This window comes from Saprolegnia diclina (genome assembly GCF_000281045.1).
Source record: "Saprolegnia diclina VS20 unplaced genomic scaffold supercont1.50, whole genome shotgun sequence".
In the NCBI taxonomy this organism is placed as follows: Eukaryota; Oomycota; class Saprolegniomycetes; order Saprolegniales; family Saprolegniaceae; genus Saprolegnia; species Saprolegnia diclina.
In genome coordinates, this window is record NW_008246117.1 from 310,581 (window position 1) to 330,865 (window position 20,285).

General features: G+C 55.9%; 9 protein-coding genes across 10 annotated transcripts; 5 read left to right on the forward strand and 4 right to left on the reverse strand.

Annotated features, from left to right (window-relative positions):
- SDRG_12522 (hypothetical protein) lies at nucleotides 1-828 on the reverse strand. Its single transcript, XM_008618594.1, has one exon. It carries the CDS (start codon nucleotides 752-754, stop codon nucleotides 2-4), a length of 753 nt encoding a protein of 250 aa, XP_008616816.1. The 5' UTR covers nucleotides 755-828; the 3' UTR covers nucleotide 1.
- Nucleotides 829-1,665: 837 nt separating this feature from the next.
- On the reverse strand, nucleotides 1,666-6,043 carry SDRG_12523 (hypothetical protein). The gene is made up of 10 exons (XM_008618595.1): nucleotides 5,183-6,043; nucleotides 4,760-5,137; nucleotides 4,268-4,639; nucleotides 3,604-4,164; nucleotides 3,351-3,557; nucleotides 3,133-3,302; nucleotides 2,662-3,088; nucleotides 2,277-2,614; nucleotides 1,948-2,226; nucleotides 1,666-1,905 (listed from the first exon to the last, which is right to left on the reverse strand). Exons 1-10 carry the CDS (start codon nucleotides 6,005-6,007, stop codon nucleotides 1,860-1,862), a joined length of 3,603 nt encoding a protein of 1,200 aa, XP_008616817.1. The 5' UTR covers nucleotides 6,008-6,043; the 3' UTR covers nucleotides 1,666-1,859.
- A 446-nt stretch (nucleotides 6,044-6,489) lies between these two features.
- On the reverse strand, nucleotides 6,490-9,239 carry SDRG_12524 (hypothetical protein). The gene has a single exon (XM_008618596.1). The coding sequence runs from the start codon at nucleotides 9,225-9,227 to the stop codon at nucleotides 6,573-6,575; it is 2,655 nt and encodes an 884-aa protein (XP_008616818.1). The 5' UTR covers nucleotides 9,228-9,239; the 3' UTR covers nucleotides 6,490-6,572.
- A 1,411-nt stretch (nucleotides 9,240-10,650) lies between these two features.
- Nucleotides 10,651-11,532, forward strand: SDRG_12525. 2 transcript variants are annotated; one of them, XM_008618597.1, is made up of 2 exons: nucleotides 10,651-11,346; nucleotides 11,406-11,532. In XM_008618597.1, exon 1 carries the CDS (start codon nucleotides 10,665-10,667, stop codon nucleotides 10,917-10,919), a length of 255 nt encoding a protein of 84 aa, XP_008616819.1. In that variant the 5' UTR covers nucleotides 10,651-10,664; the 3' UTR covers nucleotides 10,920-11,346; nucleotides 11,406-11,532. The 2 variants fall into 2 exon arrangements, with proteins under 2 accessions (XP_008616819.1, XP_008616820.1); XM_008618598.1 differs by lacking the exon at nucleotides 11,406-11,532 and having other exon boundaries at nucleotides 10,653-10,968; nucleotides 11,027-11,050.
- A 426-nt stretch (nucleotides 11,533-11,958) lies between these two features.
- Nucleotides 11,959-12,742, forward strand: SDRG_12526 (hypothetical protein). Its single transcript, XM_008618599.1, has one exon. The coding sequence runs from the start codon at nucleotides 12,139-12,141 to the stop codon at nucleotides 12,412-12,414; it is 276 nt and encodes a 91-aa protein (XP_008616821.1). The 5' UTR covers nucleotides 11,959-12,138; the 3' UTR covers nucleotides 12,415-12,742.
- A 528-nt stretch (nucleotides 12,743-13,270) lies between these two features.
- SDRG_12527 (hypothetical protein) lies at nucleotides 13,271-13,809 on the forward strand. Its single transcript, XM_008618600.1, has one exon. It carries the CDS (start codon nucleotides 13,374-13,376, stop codon nucleotides 13,635-13,637), a length of 264 nt encoding a protein of 87 aa, XP_008616822.1. The 5' UTR covers nucleotides 13,271-13,373; the 3' UTR covers nucleotides 13,638-13,809.
- Nucleotides 13,810-14,545: 736 nt separating this feature from the next.
- SDRG_12528 (hypothetical protein) lies at nucleotides 14,546-14,965 on the forward strand. The gene has a single exon (XM_008618601.1). It carries the CDS (start codon nucleotides 14,588-14,590, stop codon nucleotides 14,897-14,899), a length of 312 nt encoding a protein of 103 aa, XP_008616823.1. The 5' UTR covers nucleotides 14,546-14,587; the 3' UTR covers nucleotides 14,900-14,965.
- Nucleotides 14,966-16,277: 1,312 nt separating this feature from the next.
- Nucleotides 16,278-17,807, forward strand: SDRG_12529 (hypothetical protein; the record flags this gene model as incomplete). Its single annotated transcript, XM_008618602.1, has 2 exons — nucleotides 16,278-16,544; nucleotides 17,514-17,807. 2 exons carry the CDS (start codon nucleotides 16,278-16,280, stop codon nucleotides 17,805-17,807), a joined length of 561 nt encoding a protein of 186 aa, XP_008616824.1.
- A 306-nt stretch (nucleotides 17,808-18,113) lies between these two features.
- On the reverse strand, nucleotides 18,114-19,557 carry SDRG_12530 (hypothetical protein). The gene is made up of 6 exons (XM_008618603.1): nucleotides 19,492-19,557; nucleotides 19,022-19,449; nucleotides 18,765-18,979; nucleotides 18,564-18,718; nucleotides 18,280-18,517; nucleotides 18,114-18,215 (listed from the first exon to the last, which is right to left on the reverse strand). The coding sequence occupies exons 1-5, from the start codon at nucleotides 19,546-19,548 to the stop codon at nucleotides 18,416-18,418; spliced, it is 957 nt and encodes a 318-aa protein (XP_008616825.1). The 5' UTR covers nucleotides 19,549-19,557; the 3' UTR covers nucleotides 18,114-18,215; nucleotides 18,280-18,415.
- Nucleotides 19,558-20,285: the final 728 nt, after the last annotated feature.

Genomic DNA, 20,285 nt, shown 5'->3' on the forward strand with positions numbered 1-20,285 from the left:
ATTACTGCAGCGTGGCCGCCAAGAACGGGACGATCTCGCCGTGCCAGCCCGCGTTGAAGCCTTCGAGGATCGCGGGGTTCGAAATGTCGCCACGGCACATCCAGCCGTGCACCATGGTTTCGAACGCCACAAACTTGCAGCGCGCGCCAAACGGCTTGGCAGCGAGCGTCGTGTGCACAGCGCCGCCGGCCTTGACCCAGTCCGGGTCGTTGCCCGCGGCGAGGAAGAGCTGCGGCGACGTAATGTGCTCGGCAATCTTTTCGCCGCTGCCCGGGCCGCTGAAGAACTGCTCGAGAACCCACGACGGGTGGCAGTGGACACCAGCCGTGAGCACCGACGACGCGTCGGCGGCGTACTTGCCGACGACCCACGAGCCCCAGCAGTAGCCCATGGCCGCAAACTTGGTCACGCCGTGCTGCGACTGGAGGGTGCTGACCGCGGCTTGGATCTTGGGCAGGATCGCGCTAAACGGGCGCGCCGTGACCCAGCCCGCAAGCTTCTCGCCGACGTTGTCCGCTGCCGTAAAGTAGTCGTCGACGACGTCGAGGAGCGCGACCTTGTAGTGGGCGCTGAGCGCGCGGCAGTTGTCCTTGGTGCGACCGCTGTCGGGGCCATAGATGTCGGGCACGACAAGGACGCACGTGTGCGAGCTCGGGTTGTCGTAGAAGAAGACGGGCGTGCCGGCCATGCTGATGGGCGCAAGGTCGCTCGTCGTCGGCGCAGCGGGGTGGGAGCCAGGCGGGCAGCAGCTCATCGTGTACAAGTTCTTGGTGGCAAAAGGCAATCTGACGCGACTTCCATCGAAATCCACGTTCGTTCCGAGCCCCAGGGTTCGAACACTATGGTTGTTATAACACGTCGGTGTGACGTGGGATGCTAGAATCCTGTGACGCGATACGTGCGCTCAAGCACCCGACGACTTTTCTGACGGTACTGGGGTGCCCAACGCTATGTTACAACGAATGAAAGAGGTTTCGAGCGGAGGCTCGCTGCTTTGATAGCAGTCGAGGGACGGTGACCGCGTGTGTCCTCTATGAGGCGGACACATCTGGAAATCCTATTGCGCGTCGTGTTATAACACAATGGCAACCGATTCCAACACTTCAACCGCTACCGTGACTGCATGCGCAGTCCTATCGACACGCAAGCGGAGCGTTGGGCCTCAAAAGAAGACGGCTTTCTATATACAGTGCATAGGAGACTCGCGTGGTCAAGACTTCCGTGGGGTCGGACCGACTTCAGTGCGACGACCACCGAAGCCGCAAAAGCAAAATTTCTTCGTACATTATGCACAATGCGAACAAAAGATGATTTTACAAGAAGGTACGTGGACCAACCATGCTAAAGGCTCCGGACGTCGTGGGCACAGCGCGTGGTGCAGGGCTGGCCATGGTCAAACTCAAAGGGATTGCGCGACTAGTATCCGGATTTCGCATCGTTTGAGTTTAAAACAGATGTTTGAAACGATAAAAACAACATGTTGGAAACAAATCGAGGCGCTGTGAGCGTGCCAGCACATCCGCCAAACCAGCGATTTTGGGAAATGAACTTATCTATCTATCTATCTATCTATCTATCTATCTATCTATCTATCTATCTATCTATCTATCTATCTATCTATCTATCTATCTATCCAACACCCAACTGACAACTACGGTCAGGATGGCTAAAGGTAGCTTGCCGCTGCTTCATGCGGTTGACGTTCATCGACAGCCCTTTCCAGTTCCACCTCACCACTTCGAACGATCCAGTTTGCATGAATACGGATAGGACAACAATCTACGTCGTCCTTCGTCTCGTATACAATACCAGGCGTGTTGGCACCGACAAATCGCCTTCTGTTTCGATTCCCTCTTTGCTTACTGCGCATCACTCGTCGTCGACGCCATACTCTGTCGGCCGGCACTAGACCGAAGTTCAGCCATATTTTATACCTCTGCGGCGTACCTATCGCGCTTGCGCATCGCACGCGCGACGTTCTCTTCGGTTGGCGGGTCCCACAGCGTCAGTCGAAGCTCTTCGTTGAGAAAATACGGCCGGCCTTTCGTGCGGGACATGCGCATCTCCCAGCCCGGCGGAAGAATCAAGCTGTGCATCATCGAGCCGCGGTAGACCGAGTCGGTGACCGACGGCCGTGGCATAAACTCATCGCCGAGGTCAATGTTGTGGTACTTGTTGCGCAGCCCGGCGAGGCGGTCCCGCAAACTCGAGACGGCCGGTGACGCGCTAGGATGACACGCATGGAGCCACCACCAATCACATCGAATGAGAGGTACCGGACAGTGCGGGCACTCACGAGGCCGTTCGAGAGCGCGAGGCGTGTGGCCGTCGGGTCGACGTCGAGTGCTGTCGAGAGCTTCTGCGCCGAATCTTGCAGAAATTGCGTCGTTGTTGCGGATTTTTCCGACAAAATTGCCGCCTGTTCGAGCTCCTGGAGCGCGTGGGAGTCGCGCGGTTGACTGCTGCTCGACTCCTTCTTGGACCCAAGCGTGCGGAACGTTGAGCCTCTTGGCTTGGACGACGCTGATGTTGGCGCCGACGGGAGGCCGCTGTGCGCGCGCAGCTTCTCGAGGTCCTTTTGGAGCTGCGCGATCGTCTTGTCCTTCTCCCGCGACTAGACACACGTGGTTTAGGTCTATGAGTGTAGTGACAGGTGTGTACGAGGTCGTCTTGCTGGCGCAGCTTGAGCTGGTGCGTCGCCAGTAGCATCTCCTTTTCCTGCTTGAGCTTGTCGCACTCGTCCCGCATCGTATGGAACATGGTCTTCATGTCGTCATTCTCCTTGCGCAAACGCGCGTTGTCATCGTAGATCCGACCAATCATGCCATCGGCGTCGGCCATGACCAGCTGCGCACTCGACTTGCTCCGGTTCCGGTTGAGAACTGCGGTGGACGGCGCAGGGACGACAACCTCTTGATCTTTCGTCTGCTCGACTTGGAGACGCACGCGCAACGAGCGGAGCTGCGTCGACATGTTGACTTGATCGCGGTGTTCGGCGAGCTTGGTCTGGAAGTTCTTGCGCTCCAAGTGCATGCGCATCGCCGCTTGAATCGTAGTCGCCGCGCGCTTGAGCCGCAAAAAGCGTTGCCTACGCGAACCGTGAGTGCGCGCACGTGACAACCACGGGCGTACCGGACAGCAAACCCACGGACGTGGCTGAGCACAATGAGCGCCTTGTGGCGGCGCTGCATGACGGCAAAGATGCGCCGCGCCTTGACGCCGCGCCAGCGCGCCTGAAGCGCCAGCATACCGTTGTAGAGTGCATGGTACCGCTTCATCGCAAGAACACAGCGCACGACCGCCTAGACGCGTGTCTGAATGCGCGCGCTTCAAGTGCAATCGAGTCGCACCTGGAGCTTGACGATCGCCATGCGCTTGCGCTTGTAGTGCAGTCGCGCGAGGAACCCGCGCGCAAAGCGCTGAATCGCAAGTGCGTGCACCGTCAAGCGCGAGCGCTTGATTTGATCCAGTGCTTCGAGCACGCCCGACTGAAAGTAGACTTTGGTACGCCCGAGCTGGTAATGTGCCGGCGTCTCGAGGTGGAGCGGTGCAATGAGCTAACTTGATACATCGATACTCTGCCACTGTAAAATTGAAACATACCGCGGCGCACTGCTCGGCGGGGCGCGCGGCCGCAAATTTCCGGTCCAATAAGACGCGGTAGAGGTCGAGAAACGCTTCGTGCGTGTGTCGAATCGGGTACGCGGCGCGGGCGATCCGGATCGCCTCAATGACGCCGGCGCACCGCAGCTGCGCCACCACCATGGTATGGTCCAGCACGCCGGGCTGCTTGAGCGCGTTGGGCTTGATGCAGCGAATGTACTGGACATTGGTCGCTTGAATGTTGGCCATGAGGTCGGCGAGGCTCGCCTTGAACTGCATGCCCACCGTCGTTGTGTTGAGCGACCGGCCTTGGCGGGGCGCCGCCGGCTTGCCAAAGAGCTCCGACACGAACGGAATCGACGACGACCGCACGAGGTCTGCGAGGTCGGGCAAGAGCGCGTCCTTGTGCTTCTCGAGGAACCCAGTCACCGTGTACGTCACGGGTGCCGCATAGTGGAGGATCGTAAACTGCGCCTTGTTGGTCTTTGGAAACTCAATGACCGGGTTTGCGTCATCCTTGTGGAGCGTCATGGCCTTGGCGACAAACGACTCTTCATTGCCCTAATCATGGCGGTGAGTGGCCAATGAATACGATTTTTCCATCATTTTTTCCAAATTTTTCGAAATTTTGGACAATTTTTTGAGATTTGGAGATGTGACGTACCCGTGGCCGCATGACTTCATCGTCGAGAAGCGAGATGAGCCCGAGCTTGGACTCGATGACCGCGAGGACGTCGGCGTTGTCGAGGAACGCGATGTGCGCCCACCGAATGCCCTCGTCTTCGTACTCGATCTGCACCGTCTTGAAGACGTCTTGCGTGAACTTTTGCTGCAGCTTTTCGTTGGCGTAGTTGATACAAAACTGCTCAAACGAGTTGGTCGTAAAGTGCTCGAAACCAAAGATGTCGAGGACGCCAATGTGATGCGCCATTTTGGCGTCGTGGCCCAGTGACGCGTTGATCGTTGCCACAAGCCATTCAAAGAGACTCGCGTACAGTCCTTTTGCAAGTGCATCGCGGCAGCCTTCGGCTTCAGCCTAAACAAAGATATGTTTTAGTATCAATGGGTCCAGTTTTCCAATATTTCGACATTTCCGACATTTTCGAAATTTTGACAATTTTGAAAATACCATCAAATACAAACATGGACAAGGTACCTGTTTCAAATACACTTGGATCGTGTCGGTCGACGTTCGCACGGTTCGCGAGCAGATGGCCCGCGTGATCGCCGTCGTCTCGACGCCGAGGAGCTTCCCGATCGCGACAAGGTGGCCAGTCGAGCCATGGCTGATGGTCGACATGTCATCGCCCTTGGCCTCAAGCTGGAGTTGCCCGAGGTGCAAAATGCCAGCAAGCGTTTGAAAGAGCGTCGTTTGCGCGGCCGGCGAGAGCCCGAGCCGTGACAGCGCCTGCGTCGTCTTGGCGAAATGCGCGGCGTCCGAGACCCCTTCGATGGCCGTCGCGGTCGTCGCCCCCGTGTACGCATACGTCGTGCTCGGGTCCAGAAGGCACTCGGGCACATTGGCCGCGAGGAGCTAGTACATGCATCTTCGCGCAAGTCGAGTTGGATCACTATGTACCTGGTAAAAGATGTGGTAGTTGCGCTCGGGCGGCTCGTGCGACACGACGCGCGTCTTCTCGAGGAGGTACGTGTTGCACTTGGCGCCGACCAAAGTGCCATTTGCATCAAACTGCAGCTGCGTAAACTTGCCAAAGCGCGACGAGTTGTCGTTGCGGATGGTCTTGGCATTCCCAAACGACTCGAGCAGCGGCGAGACATGGATGATCTTCTCGATCGTCGAGTCGTGGAGGCCGCCGGCAATGGCCGCGAGGTGGTGCATGAGGATCTTGGTCGTCTCGGTCTTGCCCGCGCCCGACTCGCCGCTGACGAGGATGCTCTGGTTGCGCCCACTGGTGCGCATGCCATTGTACGCGCCGATCGAAGTCGCGTACACGTGGGGCGGCAGCGACGCCTTGGGCTCGTTCAAGTACGTGCGGTGCATCTCGTCCGTGTAGAGCGACGGTAGCCACTGGTATGGGTTGAGCGCAATGCACATGTCGCCCGTGTACGTGTACGGCAGCTCGGAAAGGAAGCGCGCCTTGACGTTGTACAAGATGGCGGCTTCGTGGAGGTAGCTGAGCGTGATCATGTCGTCGACACCGACCGCTTCGTTCTGCATGGGCAGCGCCGACGATGCGCCGACGTTGTTCTTGGCGGCAATGAGCGCCAGCGTCTTCTTGTCGCGCAGGTCGATGTCGCGGACGCTTAGCGCGCCGTCGAGGCCGCGGACCTTGGCGCGGACCGTGTGCGCGACCGGGTCGTGGGCGACGACGTCGGCCGGCAGCCACACGTGAGTCTCGTCCGGCACGTACACGCGCGTCCCGGCGACCATCTCGAGGCCCATGCTGCTGCGTCCTCTTGGTGTCACGCACAAGTGGCCGACGAAAATGGTGTAATGCAGAGCATCCGGATAATCATGGCTTGGCTTCCGGACACGTCGTAGAAGCGAGGCGTTCAGGTCTCTTGCACCACGTCCGCAGCGACGGGACCACATCGAGTCCTCTCGCTCATCGCTTATCGCATCCTGTATACTAATATCCAAGTCCAGAGAAGCGCAGAGGTCCTTGTAGTCGGGGTGCCCGACGAAAGGGCATGACCAAGGAAGGCTCGGCCAAATTTACAGTGTCTTTTACACTGGATAGTGCAACGCTGAAACAGGTGTTGCCGCGGCCATGCGAGCCGCACGATAAGCCAAGAAGAGGTCACAAACTCATCGTGTTTATGTACTCTAGGATAAGCACCAAAGGGAAAATTTTGGGAACGAGAGTGAGTAGTTTGAGCTGTACGTATTCGTGTCAAACCCTTGGGCTCGTGCCAACGAAAAATTGTTTGGTCTGCATGCATTTCATGCAATTTTTTTGTATTTTTTGTACTTTTTTGTACAAGCGAAACAATACATGCATCTACAGTCAATCGTCGCGCTTGGCGATGCGAACATAATACTCGTCGGTCGTCGCGATCCAGTCGGGATGTTCGATCGTACCGTCGGTTTGTACATAGGGCAGTTTGCGGTCGGAGGTATCGGTTTCGAGGTCCATGAGGCCGTAGACAAAGTACTGATGGTCAAAGACGTTGGACACGTTGATCGAGTGCGTCTCCATCAGGATACTCAGAGGCACATAAATGAGCTCTTCGTCGCGAATCAGGTCCGTGGACGACCAATAATACCGAAAAATGATCGAGTAAAACGGCGACGCTTTCGAGATACGCTGCTGGCCAATCCCCACTAGTCGAAGCGCCGCTTTCACGAGCTTAAAATACGGCAAGAAGACGCCAGAGCGCAAAATCGCCATAATGACAAGCCATACAAGCGCGAGCCAGAGCTGGTTGTGGATCCAGCTCAGCGCTGGCACGGTCGCGCGCAGGACGCAAATTTCAGCTACCAGAATCGCGAACAGCGAGACGGGAAGCACGCCCAGAAGAAGCGCTGCGACGCCGTAGCCCTTGAGATCGATCGCAATGCCGGGCATACGGTCCATAAACACTAGGGCAAAGAACACCCACGAGTACGCAGCAAGGCGCACGAGTTCTTGTACATTGGCAAAATGGCCAAAAATATCGACGTCGCAGACGTAGACCGCATCGAGCGAGACATCTTGGATCGAGTCGGTCCAATGGCAGTGGTTTTGGCTCGCACCAATGTGCCACTCGAGAAACGAGAGGAAGCCAATGCAGCGCATCGACGTTTGGTAGTGGCTCCAAATGACGTTCGAGATGCTGGAATTTGTGACGCTAAAGAGCAGCTGCGCCTTCTTGCGCTTGCTTATCGGCATCGCGCGCATCCATGTATACGTCTTGCGGAGGTACACGACGATCCGGACGAAAAAATACATGTACCCGGCCAGCGACAAGAGCGCGATAAAGTTGAGCACCGTCGTCTCGGACCCGTTGGCTTTGGTCATGACAAGCGAGGCTTGCGTGCCCTGCGCGAGCATGTCCATGACGTAGCTCGGGTACTCGGTGTCGGGGGGGCGCCCCCCAATAAAGCACGCAAGGATCGCGACCGGCCCCGCGGTGCCGTTGATCACGAGCGTGTGGCGCACGCCGTTGAGCGACTGGTACGTCACTTGGAGGTGGGACGTGCCGCTGCCAAAGCAACGCGGATCGACAAACAAGTCGACGAGACCGTGCGCTGTTGTGTCGACCGACGCTTGGCAGACGCCCCCCCGCATGTACGTCACGGTCGTGCCGCCACTGGCCGACGAGTTCATGCACGTTGCAAAGCAGCCGTCGCCGACCAAACACATTTCTTCGAGCGCATTCGAGGTCGTCCGCGGAGTCTGCGTGGCGTTGGCGACGATCGTTTGAAAAAGCGCCTGCCACGCAGAGAGGTTGCCGACGTTCACATACGTCATCGCATTTAGGGGGGCAATATACGGGCGCTTGTACGTATACGGTGTGATGCGTTGCGTCGGCGTCCCCTTCTCGAACGCGTTGTTGTCGTTGTAGCGGGTACCTGCCAGGACGGAGAGGTACTTGCCGTTGAAAAACGCAGGTAACGTGGTCGCAAATTTCGCAAAACACTCGGTCGCATTTGGTGCCCGCGAGATCGGGTTGACGTACTGGAGGGTGCAGTACCACGCTGTCTCGCGCGGGTTCAAGATCGCGTCCAAGTGCCCGCTGCCCGTGGTCAGAACCGTCGACGGGTCCCGCCCACTGATCTGGTACGTGACCGAGCCCGACTTGTAGCCCGAGATGTCGACAAACCCGTCCCAGAACGTCTGCGGCGTGTACAACTGGTGGTGCCCCGCAATGTTGACCAGACCGAGGTCGTAGCGCGAGGCGAGCTCGTTCGCCAGCGCGAGGAGCCCGTCGGCGGGGGTTTTCGCAGATGCCAGAAGTGCAGCCCGCCGGTCCATGCACGCCCGCAGGTCGGGGAAGACTTTGGCGCGCCACATGTTGATTGCCGCCGCGTCCGACGCGCTTGCATATGGGTGCAGGTTGCTCGGGAACTGGAGGTTCACGAGGTCCTCGGGCGCCAAACCTTTTAAACACAAGAGCGCTTCGCTGACTTCGTGGAGACCAACGTCCTTTGTGGTCGGAGGGACAAAGTCAAAAATGACTTCGGAGCCCCAGAGCGGGAACCCCGTGCTTGCAAACGGGGCGACGTCGACGTTGAACTGGTCGACTTCACGGCTGCCGTTGAGGCTGAGACGCTTGGCGACGCCGTCGACGTCCATCTGAAACGTACCGTTGGTGCCAAGAAGCGACGCGACCCAGCGCAAGTCGGAGCGGGGGGCGACCATAAAGTCGAGAAACACGTTGATGTAGCGCGTCTTCTCCATACGCGACGTGAGGGGAATCCCGGCCGACGTGTACAGCGACGTGAGGAACCGGCCATTCACGACCGTGTTCCAATCGAGCTCGAGCACAAGCGTGTCGGACGTGGACGCGAATCCATACCGGGAGAGCGCCCACGCCTTGATCGGGGCCGCAAGGTTCCACATGCAGCTGAGGAAGAAGCCGACTGCAAGAATCGCCTTGTTCTTCTGGAGCTGCAGCAGCACCTGCGAGTTCAAGCGCGCGTGCACCTCGTGGGCTGGCTGCACTTTTTCCGTGCCCATCGCGCGTTCGTTTTAATGTACTCTCTAGTGCCGGTTACTCTTGGTCGTTGTCTCTTGGCGGTTGGGCTTTGCGTATATATAGTCGACCAGTGGACAAATATACGACTTCAGTACTAGTATTCCAGATCCACACAGTCCTTTCTAGGACGAGCATGACCGGTTTCTTTTGATTCGCAAGTGCATAGCTCATTTCAACAGCGCGGCGCCAAGAGACAGCGTACGTCGACGTGTGTGACCTCGTTGGCAACGGTCAAGTTGTACATAGGCTTTTGAATGCCACGCGCGCCTGGGTTGGCCAATCCACCTTGAACCGTCGCCGTAGTATCGCTGTCGATACATGAATGAGTGGATTGAAATAGGCAGCTCGTAACTTTGCTCGATGACATATAGGTCTGAAGTACGTGTGGGCTCCAGAGCAGAGTACACCGTGAAGACGTGTCCAAGAGATGGCAAATCACTGCAGTATATGTATTTGCATGGCACCTTGGCGAGCCGCTTCTTGGTGGTTGACGGTTCAATCTCGTCGATGTGTTTGGATCAACGGAAAAGACATCACCCGGTGAGGTATCTCAATATCGCATCAGTAGAGTGTCTTGCTTGGGTGGCATTATAGCTAGCTCTCGAGTGGTTTGCGAGCGCTATAGTTGCCGCCACATTGCGTTTTTCCGCGAAAAATGTCCTGCAAGTGGCTGTTACTCTTGGGCAGTGGCTCTGCATCGGTCATCGATGCTTGACTAAGATGCCAGAAGCGTACTCTCGTACACTTGTTGGATCATGGTAGACATTACCACGGCTCGAGGTGCGTCTCGAGAAAGGGAATTTTCAAGTGCCACCCGAGACGGCGACCCCCCAGCGCAACCGAGCGACCCCGTCGCACACTCTGTCGCGTACGACGTCTTCAACTCGTCCCCCCTTTCTCGCCGTGCCAGGGTGTCTTGTTGTTGTTGCAATGAGTTATTAATATGCAATTATAGAGTGAAGATGGTGGACTTCCTAGTGTGCGCTCGTGAGGTTTGGCCGGTACGTCAAGCTGAGGGCGCGTGGTCGGGGCTCGGGATTGAGTTGGGAATGAGGTAGCGAGCACACCAAGGGTCGGCGCGTAGGGCATAAAGCGACTCGGCAAGCGAAGATCAGGTGTGCGTCCATACGCTCGGTTTGTGGTCGCGTCGGCAAACTATTATCATTGGCTCTGTTTCCGGAGTCGATGCTTTTGAACAAATCACCGACGTAGTCTTGTTGCGACTTGAAGGATTTGGCTCTGCGACCTAGCTCATCGCTCTCGATGAGCTCGCTGGGTGCACTTACATGGTACGAGGTCACTAGTCGTCGCGAGCATGTCTATGAAGACGAGGTGACATAGACAGTCTCGTGCGATAAAACGTGCGCTTGGGCAAAAAAGCGCGTTCGACGTCAGTTTGTGTTTTTGCGAAGAAGAGAATGCCCAACCGCGCCCGCCGGTCGCTGCCCGACGAACGCAAGCGCCACGTGGCCATCATCGCTCGCCTCCTCCACGAGAGCGCGGCCAAGTCAAGTTTGCCGCCACATCAAGTGGGCAAAACGCTTCTCCGACTCGCGGTCAAGATGGAAAACCAGCTCTACACCGCGACGCACGGCCGCGCCCTCACGGACGACGCGATTCGGAAGCACCTCGTCTTCCTCGCGACCCGCGCATGCAGCAAGTCGGTGCTCTGACCGCGTCATATGTTTCTTTGTACTATTTAATCCCGCCTCAGAAGCTAAAGTGAGTCTGTCTTGCGTCTTGTACAGGGTTATTGATCCCCACGTCACGTTGTTGGTAGCGAACGGTGAATGACTGACTGGGACCGAACCAAGAACGTGCAGCGAGACCCGTTTAGGGCACATACGCCCAGGAGTCGAGAGCCGTAAGTGTTATAGACCGTCAAGAAGCATCAAGCGCGCAGACGCATTGAAACCTGCATGATGGGTCCACGTACCAGGTCAACTTGGTTCGTATATGTCCAAGGGCGAGAGCGACAAGGCAAGTCCAACGAATTTGCTCCCTTAATTCAACTCGTTGTTTACCCTACCCTACCCTACCCTACCCTAACTTGAAACGTGCACCGACCCGCTAAAAAAGCGTATACACGCCTCTTGTTCGGTGCGTCTCTCGCTCTGTGCATCTCGTCGATGCTAATTTCTCTTGTATCGTACTAGTAGAAGAGATATACTAGCTGGGGTCATCTTTTGAAAGGTTTGGTCGCTCGATCAGACGTGGCAGTTGGCACGTGACAACCAGCTAGCGTGCGCGTAACATGAAACTCATCCATGTCTGCTAGCCTTGCGATCCCGTGATAGTGTTCAGATCATCGGTTGATAGTCGATGGGTGTTGGGGAGAGGCTCCAACGTTTTGAAAATTCTGTCCGTTGTCCGATCAGGGGGCGATTTGCTTTTTCGGTTGCAAAAGCACGCACTGCGATCCCCGCCCGCCATTTCATGGCGTGTGCGTCTTTCCATTTAACCCGCTAGATACTGGCGTTTACCCAGTTAGAGCGGTTGTTTAACCTGCAAAGCTTCGCCGAACGGTCGGGCGCGTTTCAAGTTGCCGCGGCTTTGTGCGGACCAAGACTCTCTTGGGTCTTGTATGGTGCACAATCGACTTGTGCGTATCCCGAGCGAATCCGAATACGCGTCTACTGCTGTTGCTGTGAGGGCGTTTGCATAAACTAGGCCAGCGGCCGCCCCCGACACGCAAATTATAACAGGCCGTGTTTTTGCACCGGCACGTAGCAAAACCTTGGCTATGACCCGCTAAACGGCAAGAACGCGTGGAATAGAACGTGCGGCTACGCGTGTTATAACGTGTGCTTGCAAAAACACGCTGCCGTATCGGAATTAGATCCGAACTCGATCACAATACATTTTCCCTCTCTGTACGCAAGTCCCTCCAATATGCCTCTGGCCATGACCACACCGCGCACTCGCTTGAGCGACGACCGCAAGCGCCACGTCTACATGATCGCACAGCTTTTGAACGACAGCGCGTCCAAGGCGCCGCTGCCCCCCCACGCCCGCTCCAAGAAGGTTCTGCGCCTCGCACTCAAGATGGAACAAAAGCTCTTTGACGCGACGCACGGCCGCAAACTCAGCGACACATCGATCCAAAAGTACCTCGTGGTCCTCGCGGCACGCGCTTGCAAAAGCTGGGTGCGCACCGTGCCAATGTAAGACGACGTATGTCTTTTTTCTAGTATTTATTTCGATTTAAATTCTTTTCTCGCCATCGCACGACGTATCGCGAGCCGACTGGTGGCTCTGCTCATCAGCACGACCTCGCACCATTAACGAGAGGGGCGACACCGCATTACACCCACCGACACCGAGTTTTTCCTTCACCCCGCACCACGGTCCTCGATATTAGTCATTAGATTGGTTGGACGCACTGTCTACTTCAAATCAGCACCTTTTCTGGCCACGGAAGTCGTTCAAAATGGAGTCAACGGACGCATGGCAAAGGTGTTGCTGCGATACGACGATATTGTCAAAGTCTCTACTAAGAGGATGCTGTGGCACAACCAGCTGATGTGACGCGCACTGGCACCAAAGGGCCAAGACAAAAACTCGAAGCAAATCCTTCCTTCTTTGGATGTTCAGTGAGAAGACGTCATTCTTCATCATGCTTGCCATCCCGAGCACGACCACAACACTGGCAAGCAGTAAAGGAAGAAGCTGTCCGTGGAGATTGCGATCTGGCTTTTGCGAGAGCAAGCAACCTGGTCGAGACATGCGCCGTCAAGTGTGCGTTATTCAGTGCTCGCTGGGTCATTCGCCGAGTTGGTATACATCGGCGGTGTGATTCGTGTGCTTTGGCCCACTTTGGGCCTTGTTCCAGCACCGTCTGGCTCCTGCGGTTCTGGTTGCAGCACGGAATATGAGTCCTTCAAAAGGCCTTGGACCGTGTATGAGGCCAACCAGCTGGCGTGTCTTGAGGTGGGTTGCGGTCGCATAGCCGTGCTCAGCGCAGCATAAACCCGGTGACGCGCTTGTCTTTGCACGTTGGTCATACAATCAAGCGGCGATTGGCCGCGTATAAACACGCATCGGTCTCATCCGCCATCTGGCTCACCCATGTCAGCAGCAGCAGCACACCAGGCTCGGCGAAGGATCACTTATAAACTTGCGGGCCGATGCACTTGCCTCTCGCGGACGACCGGAAGCGCCATGTCTACATCATTGCGCGACTGCTGAACAAGGGCGCGACCCGCGTCCCACCAGCCATTGTAGCCAAGAAGCTCCTCCGGCTCGCCACCAAGATGGAGCAGCAGCTCTTTGAGATGACGCAAGGCCGGCCGCTGGGCGAAGACTCGATTCGGCAACACCTCGTCGCCCTCGCCCATGCCGCGTGCAAGCGAACGAGCACGAAAAGCCAAGTCGAAGTCGTTTCCGTCTGACGACGCTCGTTGTTTTGTCATGTCGACTCGGTGTCGTGTCCTAGTACGTGTACGTGGTGTATATTTAACAAAGTTGTCTGTTGTGACGAAAGGCGTCATTTGCGATTGCAATTGTGGGATTTTCGCAGCTGATGGCGCGTGCGAGTGCCGACTGCCGCTGGATCGTGGTTTCATCTTTTGTGCGAAGAACGTCCCAAGAAGGTTCACAAGGAATGCCCACGAGACGGGACAGCACGCCCCCACTACTTATCAATACCCCACTTGGCTATTCGGAGCAGTTCGGGACTCGGGACCAGCAATAGTGTCGTGAAGGCGGCATTTTGCTGGCCAAAGTCGATCGACATGCATGTATCAAGAAGCACTTTTGTCTACCAGCTGATTTGCAGTTGGACACAACCTTTCTTGGGGGCGTGGAGCACACGTCATTCGAGCCCGGTCGGGCCCGTGGGCTTCAACGATTAGTAGAGACGAATATGGCTAACTCACCCTTTTGTTCTTCTTCGAGATTAGCTGGTCGAGAGAGAGAGAGTTCGTGGGCGTGAGAGAAAGAGTGGCTCGGGTGAGATGTCGGATTTCACTGGGCGAAGCAATGCCAGCTCAAGATAAGTCCAATCTAGACACCAACTTGCTGCAAGCAAGACGAGGCAAGTTCGCTCTCGATAGCTTCGTATCGATCGTCGTTGTATCACGTGAACGCTGTTGAATGAATGATGGGACTCGGCGCATAGACCATGTGCAGCAGCACCCCAATATCCAGTGGTCAACTCGATTTGGGTTGCCGCATTGCTCACACTTGCCGTGTTGCTCTGCATAAATACGTACGACGTCCCATGGTGATGGCGCATGTCTTTGCCAACGCGCGCTTTTCCCACAGAAGCCAGGAGTCGCCCAGACACGAAGTGGTAGGGGGTGATAAAAACGCAATTTTTATTCGTCGCTTCGAGACGCACATGGGCGACAAAACCCACTTTTCATTTTGGCTTCAACCAACAACAACCCCAACAACAAGAACCATGATTCACCAAATCGCGACGATGACCGAAGACCGCAAGCGCCACGTGTACATCATTGCGCGCCTCTTGCACGAGAGCGCGGCCAAGTTCAATGTGCCCACGTCGGTCGTCTCCCAAAAGCTGCATCGCGTTGCCGCCAAGATGGAAGTCCAGCTGTTCCGCGCCACGCACGGCCGCAAGCTCGGCGAAGACGCAATCCGAAAGCACTTGGTGGTTCTCGCATCCCGTGCCTGCCGCAGCGCCGCCTAAGTGCTGTGTTTTCGTCCTATTTAGTACGCGTCTCTAAGTCGCTCAATCTCATTTTATTTATACCTACGACAGTGTACGGTCTATGCGCACCGCGTCGGTTCCTTGACCACGAGCGACGAGGCAGAAATGAATACCTACGAGAGAGACGCGGGCGAACGTCGGCGTCGAGTCGCGCGACAAGAGAAACGATGCCTTCTTCTACTGTATGTGCCGAGCAAAGTTGCCACCTTTCTATGGCGCTTGCACGTGTCTTTGAAGCTGAGACCACGCTGACTCTGTGAATATAACCAAAGGGCCAGCCTGGAGGATCATTCATGGCATTGAACGCTTGATGGTGGCGCCTGCAGTGCCGATGAACAAGTCGCACTGACGGCCAAGGGAAGAGAAGATATACCTAAAGCAGCTCAGAAACTCTCGGATGTCCCCGACTATTCTCGGTGACGTACTAGTAACCTAGGGTTCACCGGTGGCTGCTCTTACACTTGGAGGAGCTACTTGAAGGGGCAGGCCGGAGCGTGCCTGAAACTTGCTCAACATAGATAACTGATGCGTTAATGGACTAGCTCGCACAACAGTTCTAAATCACAGGCCACACAAACTGCAAGACTAACTCACGCCTCAGGCTCTACCTCGGGGTTATCGCTTAGGTGGGGTTAGGGAAGTTCAAACCACCGAAACCTTGACACCAGCCACACATCGACGTGGGACCATAGCCACGTTTTCTGATCTTATTCGCAGCGAAGCGAATGTCAACGGAGCAACATTTAGTCGGTTCACTCGGTTGGATCCAGCCTTCCAAACCTGTTGGCAAACCCATCTCAGATCGGCACTGAAAACCGCATTTTGGACTGCGTTCCGTGAAATATGGGGCGTCGCCGAGCCATCAAGCGCTGAGTCCCGTCGAATATACAGATACCAAGAGCTTTTCCAAGTCTCCCTCACTGCACGTTGATCAAGCAAGAAGTACCCAAACGCTCAAACGCTGCAAAATAAAAATGATAGGTACGAGAGACACGTGGTTGAAGCAACGTTTGGGGATACACGTTGTCGTTGCCGTTGCCACCATATTTTTACGCATGGGAATAAAACAACCGCACACGTCGTGCGGTCGCCGCGTCACGGCTGCACACGACGCGCGATTGCATGTCTTCGTCGAGTCCCAACGCTTCGAGTGTCGATAAAAATGGGCGATCAATAAATGGGTGTAGACATAAAATACACGGTCCATGGGTCGCTTTCCTTTAAGCGAGTGCGAAAAACACGTCGTTTTTCGAGGTGGCGGGAAAAAAGCGCATTTTTATCGTGATAACTGGCGCCACGAGCACTTGCCAACGTGCACCCGATCGTCCATTGACCATTTCGACTCCACTTACTCCAAATGCCCATCGCGTTTCACCGCTCCAACTTGAACGAAGACCGGAAGCGCCACGTGTACATCGTTGCGCGCCTTCTGCACTCGAGTGCGTCCAAGACGGCGCTGCCCGTGCAAATGGTCGCGAAGAAGCTTCTCGGGCTCGCGATCAAGATGGAAGCGCAACTGTTTGTCATGACGCATGGCCGCGCTTTGAGCGAAGAGGCGATTCGTCGCCACTTGCTCTACCTCGCGGGCCGCGCGTTCCGAACGCGGTTTCAGTCGCGCAACCATGTCGTCAAGCTTTAACCTGACGGACGATGAACTTAGTAATGTATTTATTTATGCATACCGGGACTCACCATTTACTCCACATTTGAGCTGACAACAATGGCAATACCCATGGCACACAGCTCTCTCGTGGCGCAGTATCTCGTGTCACATCTGTGAGCGTCCCGAGTTGACTCCCTACAGCTTCTAAACAAACGTACGAGTCGTGCAAGAGGGTCGGGGAATGCATCCTCTCCAACAGCACTCGATTCGTCTCCTATCTTTGTGGCGTTGGCTCGCGCCAGGGGCATTATTTGTTAACCGACGGGGCACGCGTCGGATCGTAGTTTGATCGCTCTCGTCAGTCTCTCGATGCTCCCTGCCCCGTGGTGTGCACAGTAGCCAAGCGTACACAAATTCAATTGAATTTATGCATTCTTGACAGTAACTCGCTACTTCCTTGATGCAACGGCCTTGCGCACTGCGTTTCAATTGCCTACATACGTCTGTCTCTCAAGCCGTGCGGTTTCGTCGGTGACAGTCTTGACTCGTTGACTCCTCCAGTCGCAGAGCGAGAGGCTTGTCGCAAGCACAGCCTCGACCCCGCGTCGCTGTCGAGTGTATATATCGACGGTGCGTTGGGTGCGGCAGGCGGTGCATAGGCGACGTCGTCTGCCGTGCCTACGGGCGTTGTCTTTTGCTCCGTGTTTCCTTGCGCGGGTTCGATTCCCTCCAGCGCATGCATATCAACATTATGTCCAACCCTTGCGTGAAGGCGGCGTGGTAGCATGTGCAACGCAACGACAACGTCGCGTCGTCTGTGCCCCGAGCTCAAAAACAGGCGCTGCTCAAAAGATACGCGCACGCATACAAACTTCAAGTCAAATTTGACCCATGGGGTATAAACAGGTGGCACTGGGTGCGTTTCCCAGCACACATCAAGGTGGTTGCCCTGCGTTGCATTTTCCATTTGCCTTCCGACTACACACAAAGATGCCGATCGTCATGCACCGCAGCGCGTCGCTCAACGACGACCGCAAGCGCCACATCTACATCATTGCCCGGCTGTTGCACTCGAGCGCGACCAAGTCGCAGCAATTCCATTCGGCCAATGTCGTCTCCAAGAAGGTGCTGCGCTTGGCCGCCAAGATGGAGCAGCAGCTGTATGAAACCACGTACGGCCGCAGCCTGAGCGAAGACGCGATCAAGTACCACCTCAAGTACCTCGCGGGCCGCGCTTGCAGTGCGCGCCTCCCGCCACCGCCGAGCCGTGTCTTTCAGTTTTAGACGCGAATTAAACTCTTATTTATTTGTTCCCTCCAAGTCATATAGTCGCGTTATCTAGAAGAAAAGACGTCGACATCTGTCCTGAAGTGCTATCGGGGTATACTACGTCGTACTTGAAGTAGCTCGAGTCGAGAGTCGCGCTAAACCAGCTCTCTCAGTCTCCCAAGTTCTTCCATCCCAGCCATAACCCTTCTCAAACACCGGCACGACCACTGCCCAATACATAGCATCCTCGGCGAGATTGGCATGCAGAGTGGTTATCGTCACCCTGTACCGTGTCCCTGAACGCTAACCACCGACTCGTAATTGAGTGTGGTGCATATAGCATGTAGATTCAACAGGGCCACGGGTCCACGTTCCAACGGCCAGCTCTTGGCACCATACCAGTACTAGTCGAGTCACTTGGAGCTATAGACAGCTTGAGATACCCACAAGGTTGCGGTTCTCGCACTGACGCGTGCAACGTACTCACCTGGCTTGAGTCAACGCTACGCCATCCCGCTGCACAAATGACATTCTCTTTGCATATACAATGTATTCCATGCTTAAAGCGACGCGAGTACACCAAAGCGCGGCTACACGAAGGCCAAAGACGCAGAAGGCCTGCCTTAGACACGCGATGGCATCGCCGTATGGTCCGTCGACGGATAACTGGCGTGGATTTCCTGGTATTTGTTGAGCAAGTTGGTGCCCGCCGTTATAGGTGGGTACTAGACATGGTGCTAAATGCCAGCTCTAACCTACGAAAAGGTGTACCTTGGCTGGCGTCGCTGCGTCCACGCACGACTCAAGACACGTGACGTTGCAGTGGAAATTCGGCTCGAAGAAGAAGGGCACCGAGTAGCGCTCGCGGCCTGTGCTGTTGACGACGCGGTGCCGCGTCGATCGAAACAGCCCATTTGTCCAGCGCTCTGCCAATGCCGTCAAAATGAAGACAAGTTGTCGTCGGTGCCGCACCTGCGAGGTCGCCGACGTTGACGATGAAGGCATCTTCGACGTATGGCACGTCGACCCAGTGGCCGTCACGGCCCTCGATCTGCAAGCCGGGCTCCGTGTCGGTTGAGAGGAGTGTGAGCAAGCCAAAGTCCGAGTGCGCGCCGCATGCAATGACGCCATTTTCGAGGTTCGACGCTTCTGCGTTGTAATGCAGCATGCGTAGCACGGTCATGGGGCTACACCGTGGCTGATGGACAGCGATGATGAGATCGACGTACCGGTCAAACATACCGGGTGCGTCAAAGGCGCCGGGTGCGCCCGCGGCAGTGGCCATGACGCACGCCACGTGCAAGCCCAAGTGGCTCATCGCATCAAAGTACGCGGTCGTGATCGTCTTGAAGTGCGGGAGCACGGCAGCGTCGGGAAACACATTGCATGTGTCATGGAGCGGGAGGTGCACCTCGTCGGGCAGCGACTCGCGGCAGACATGGTACGCTTCCTTTGTATCGCCCTTCGTCTGGTGCGCAGGGTCCAACGTCTCTTCGTACATGGGCGCCCACCCGCGCATGTTCTTGTCCGCGACCGCCTTGCGCTTCTCGGCGAGCGGCAAAGCAAAGAACGCGGCCATCTGCCTGTACACATCACGCTGGAGCTGCCGGGGCACGCCGTGGCCGCGCAAGTAGAAGAAGCCGACGTCCATGCACGCCTAGAGGAAGCGTGTAGCATCCGCATGAGGCTACGCGTCTACCTGGCGGAGCTGCGTGGCGGCCTGCGGCCCGAAGCAGTCGACGATCGGAACGCGCATGGAATTGGAAGTGACCAAGATATTTCGAATCGCATGTGATTGGATGAAATCCAAGCCGAAAGCAACCAATCCGCGACCACTCTGGTCCGGCGAGCGTCAACCTCTCTCTGCCAATATGTCGGCAGGCGAGCAAGCGGTAATGTGTCCATAATTCGTGTCCAAATTATGGATTAAGCTAAAGTGTATGAGTTAGTGTGTCCAGGAGCTACTACGAGTCAACGATCCAGTTTCTTTGTAGGTCAAGACGGGCAGTCGTCCAACGAGTAAAAAAGCCCCTATCCCTTCGCTCTGCACTAGACGGCTCTCTCGCTCATATACAGCTAATAGCAAGCACTCCATTGTACAAAGCATATCAACTCGTCCATCGAGTCATTGCTGGCTTGTCGACCACCCCGGCGGAAATCATGCGCCATCTGCTGGCGTTGTGGCGGGAAAACCGTTCGGTTTAAACCGTGAACCGCGCTACACTCCCTTGTGTACAACCGCTTGGTTTCTCCACATGTCGATCCTCTCTTCCTCTCTGTGCACGCTGGACGTGGCGCCATGGCTTCGTTCGTCGCGCCAAAATTCAAAAGGGCTGTTTTCAACACTATGCATCTGTTTGATTCATTTTTATACAAACGCACAGTCATTTATATCATCACGGTGTTTCAAACACATTCGACCTTGGCGCGTCGCCGGATACTGTCCGGTTGCCTTTCGTTTGAACCGCGACATTATGTCCAATGAGACACCGT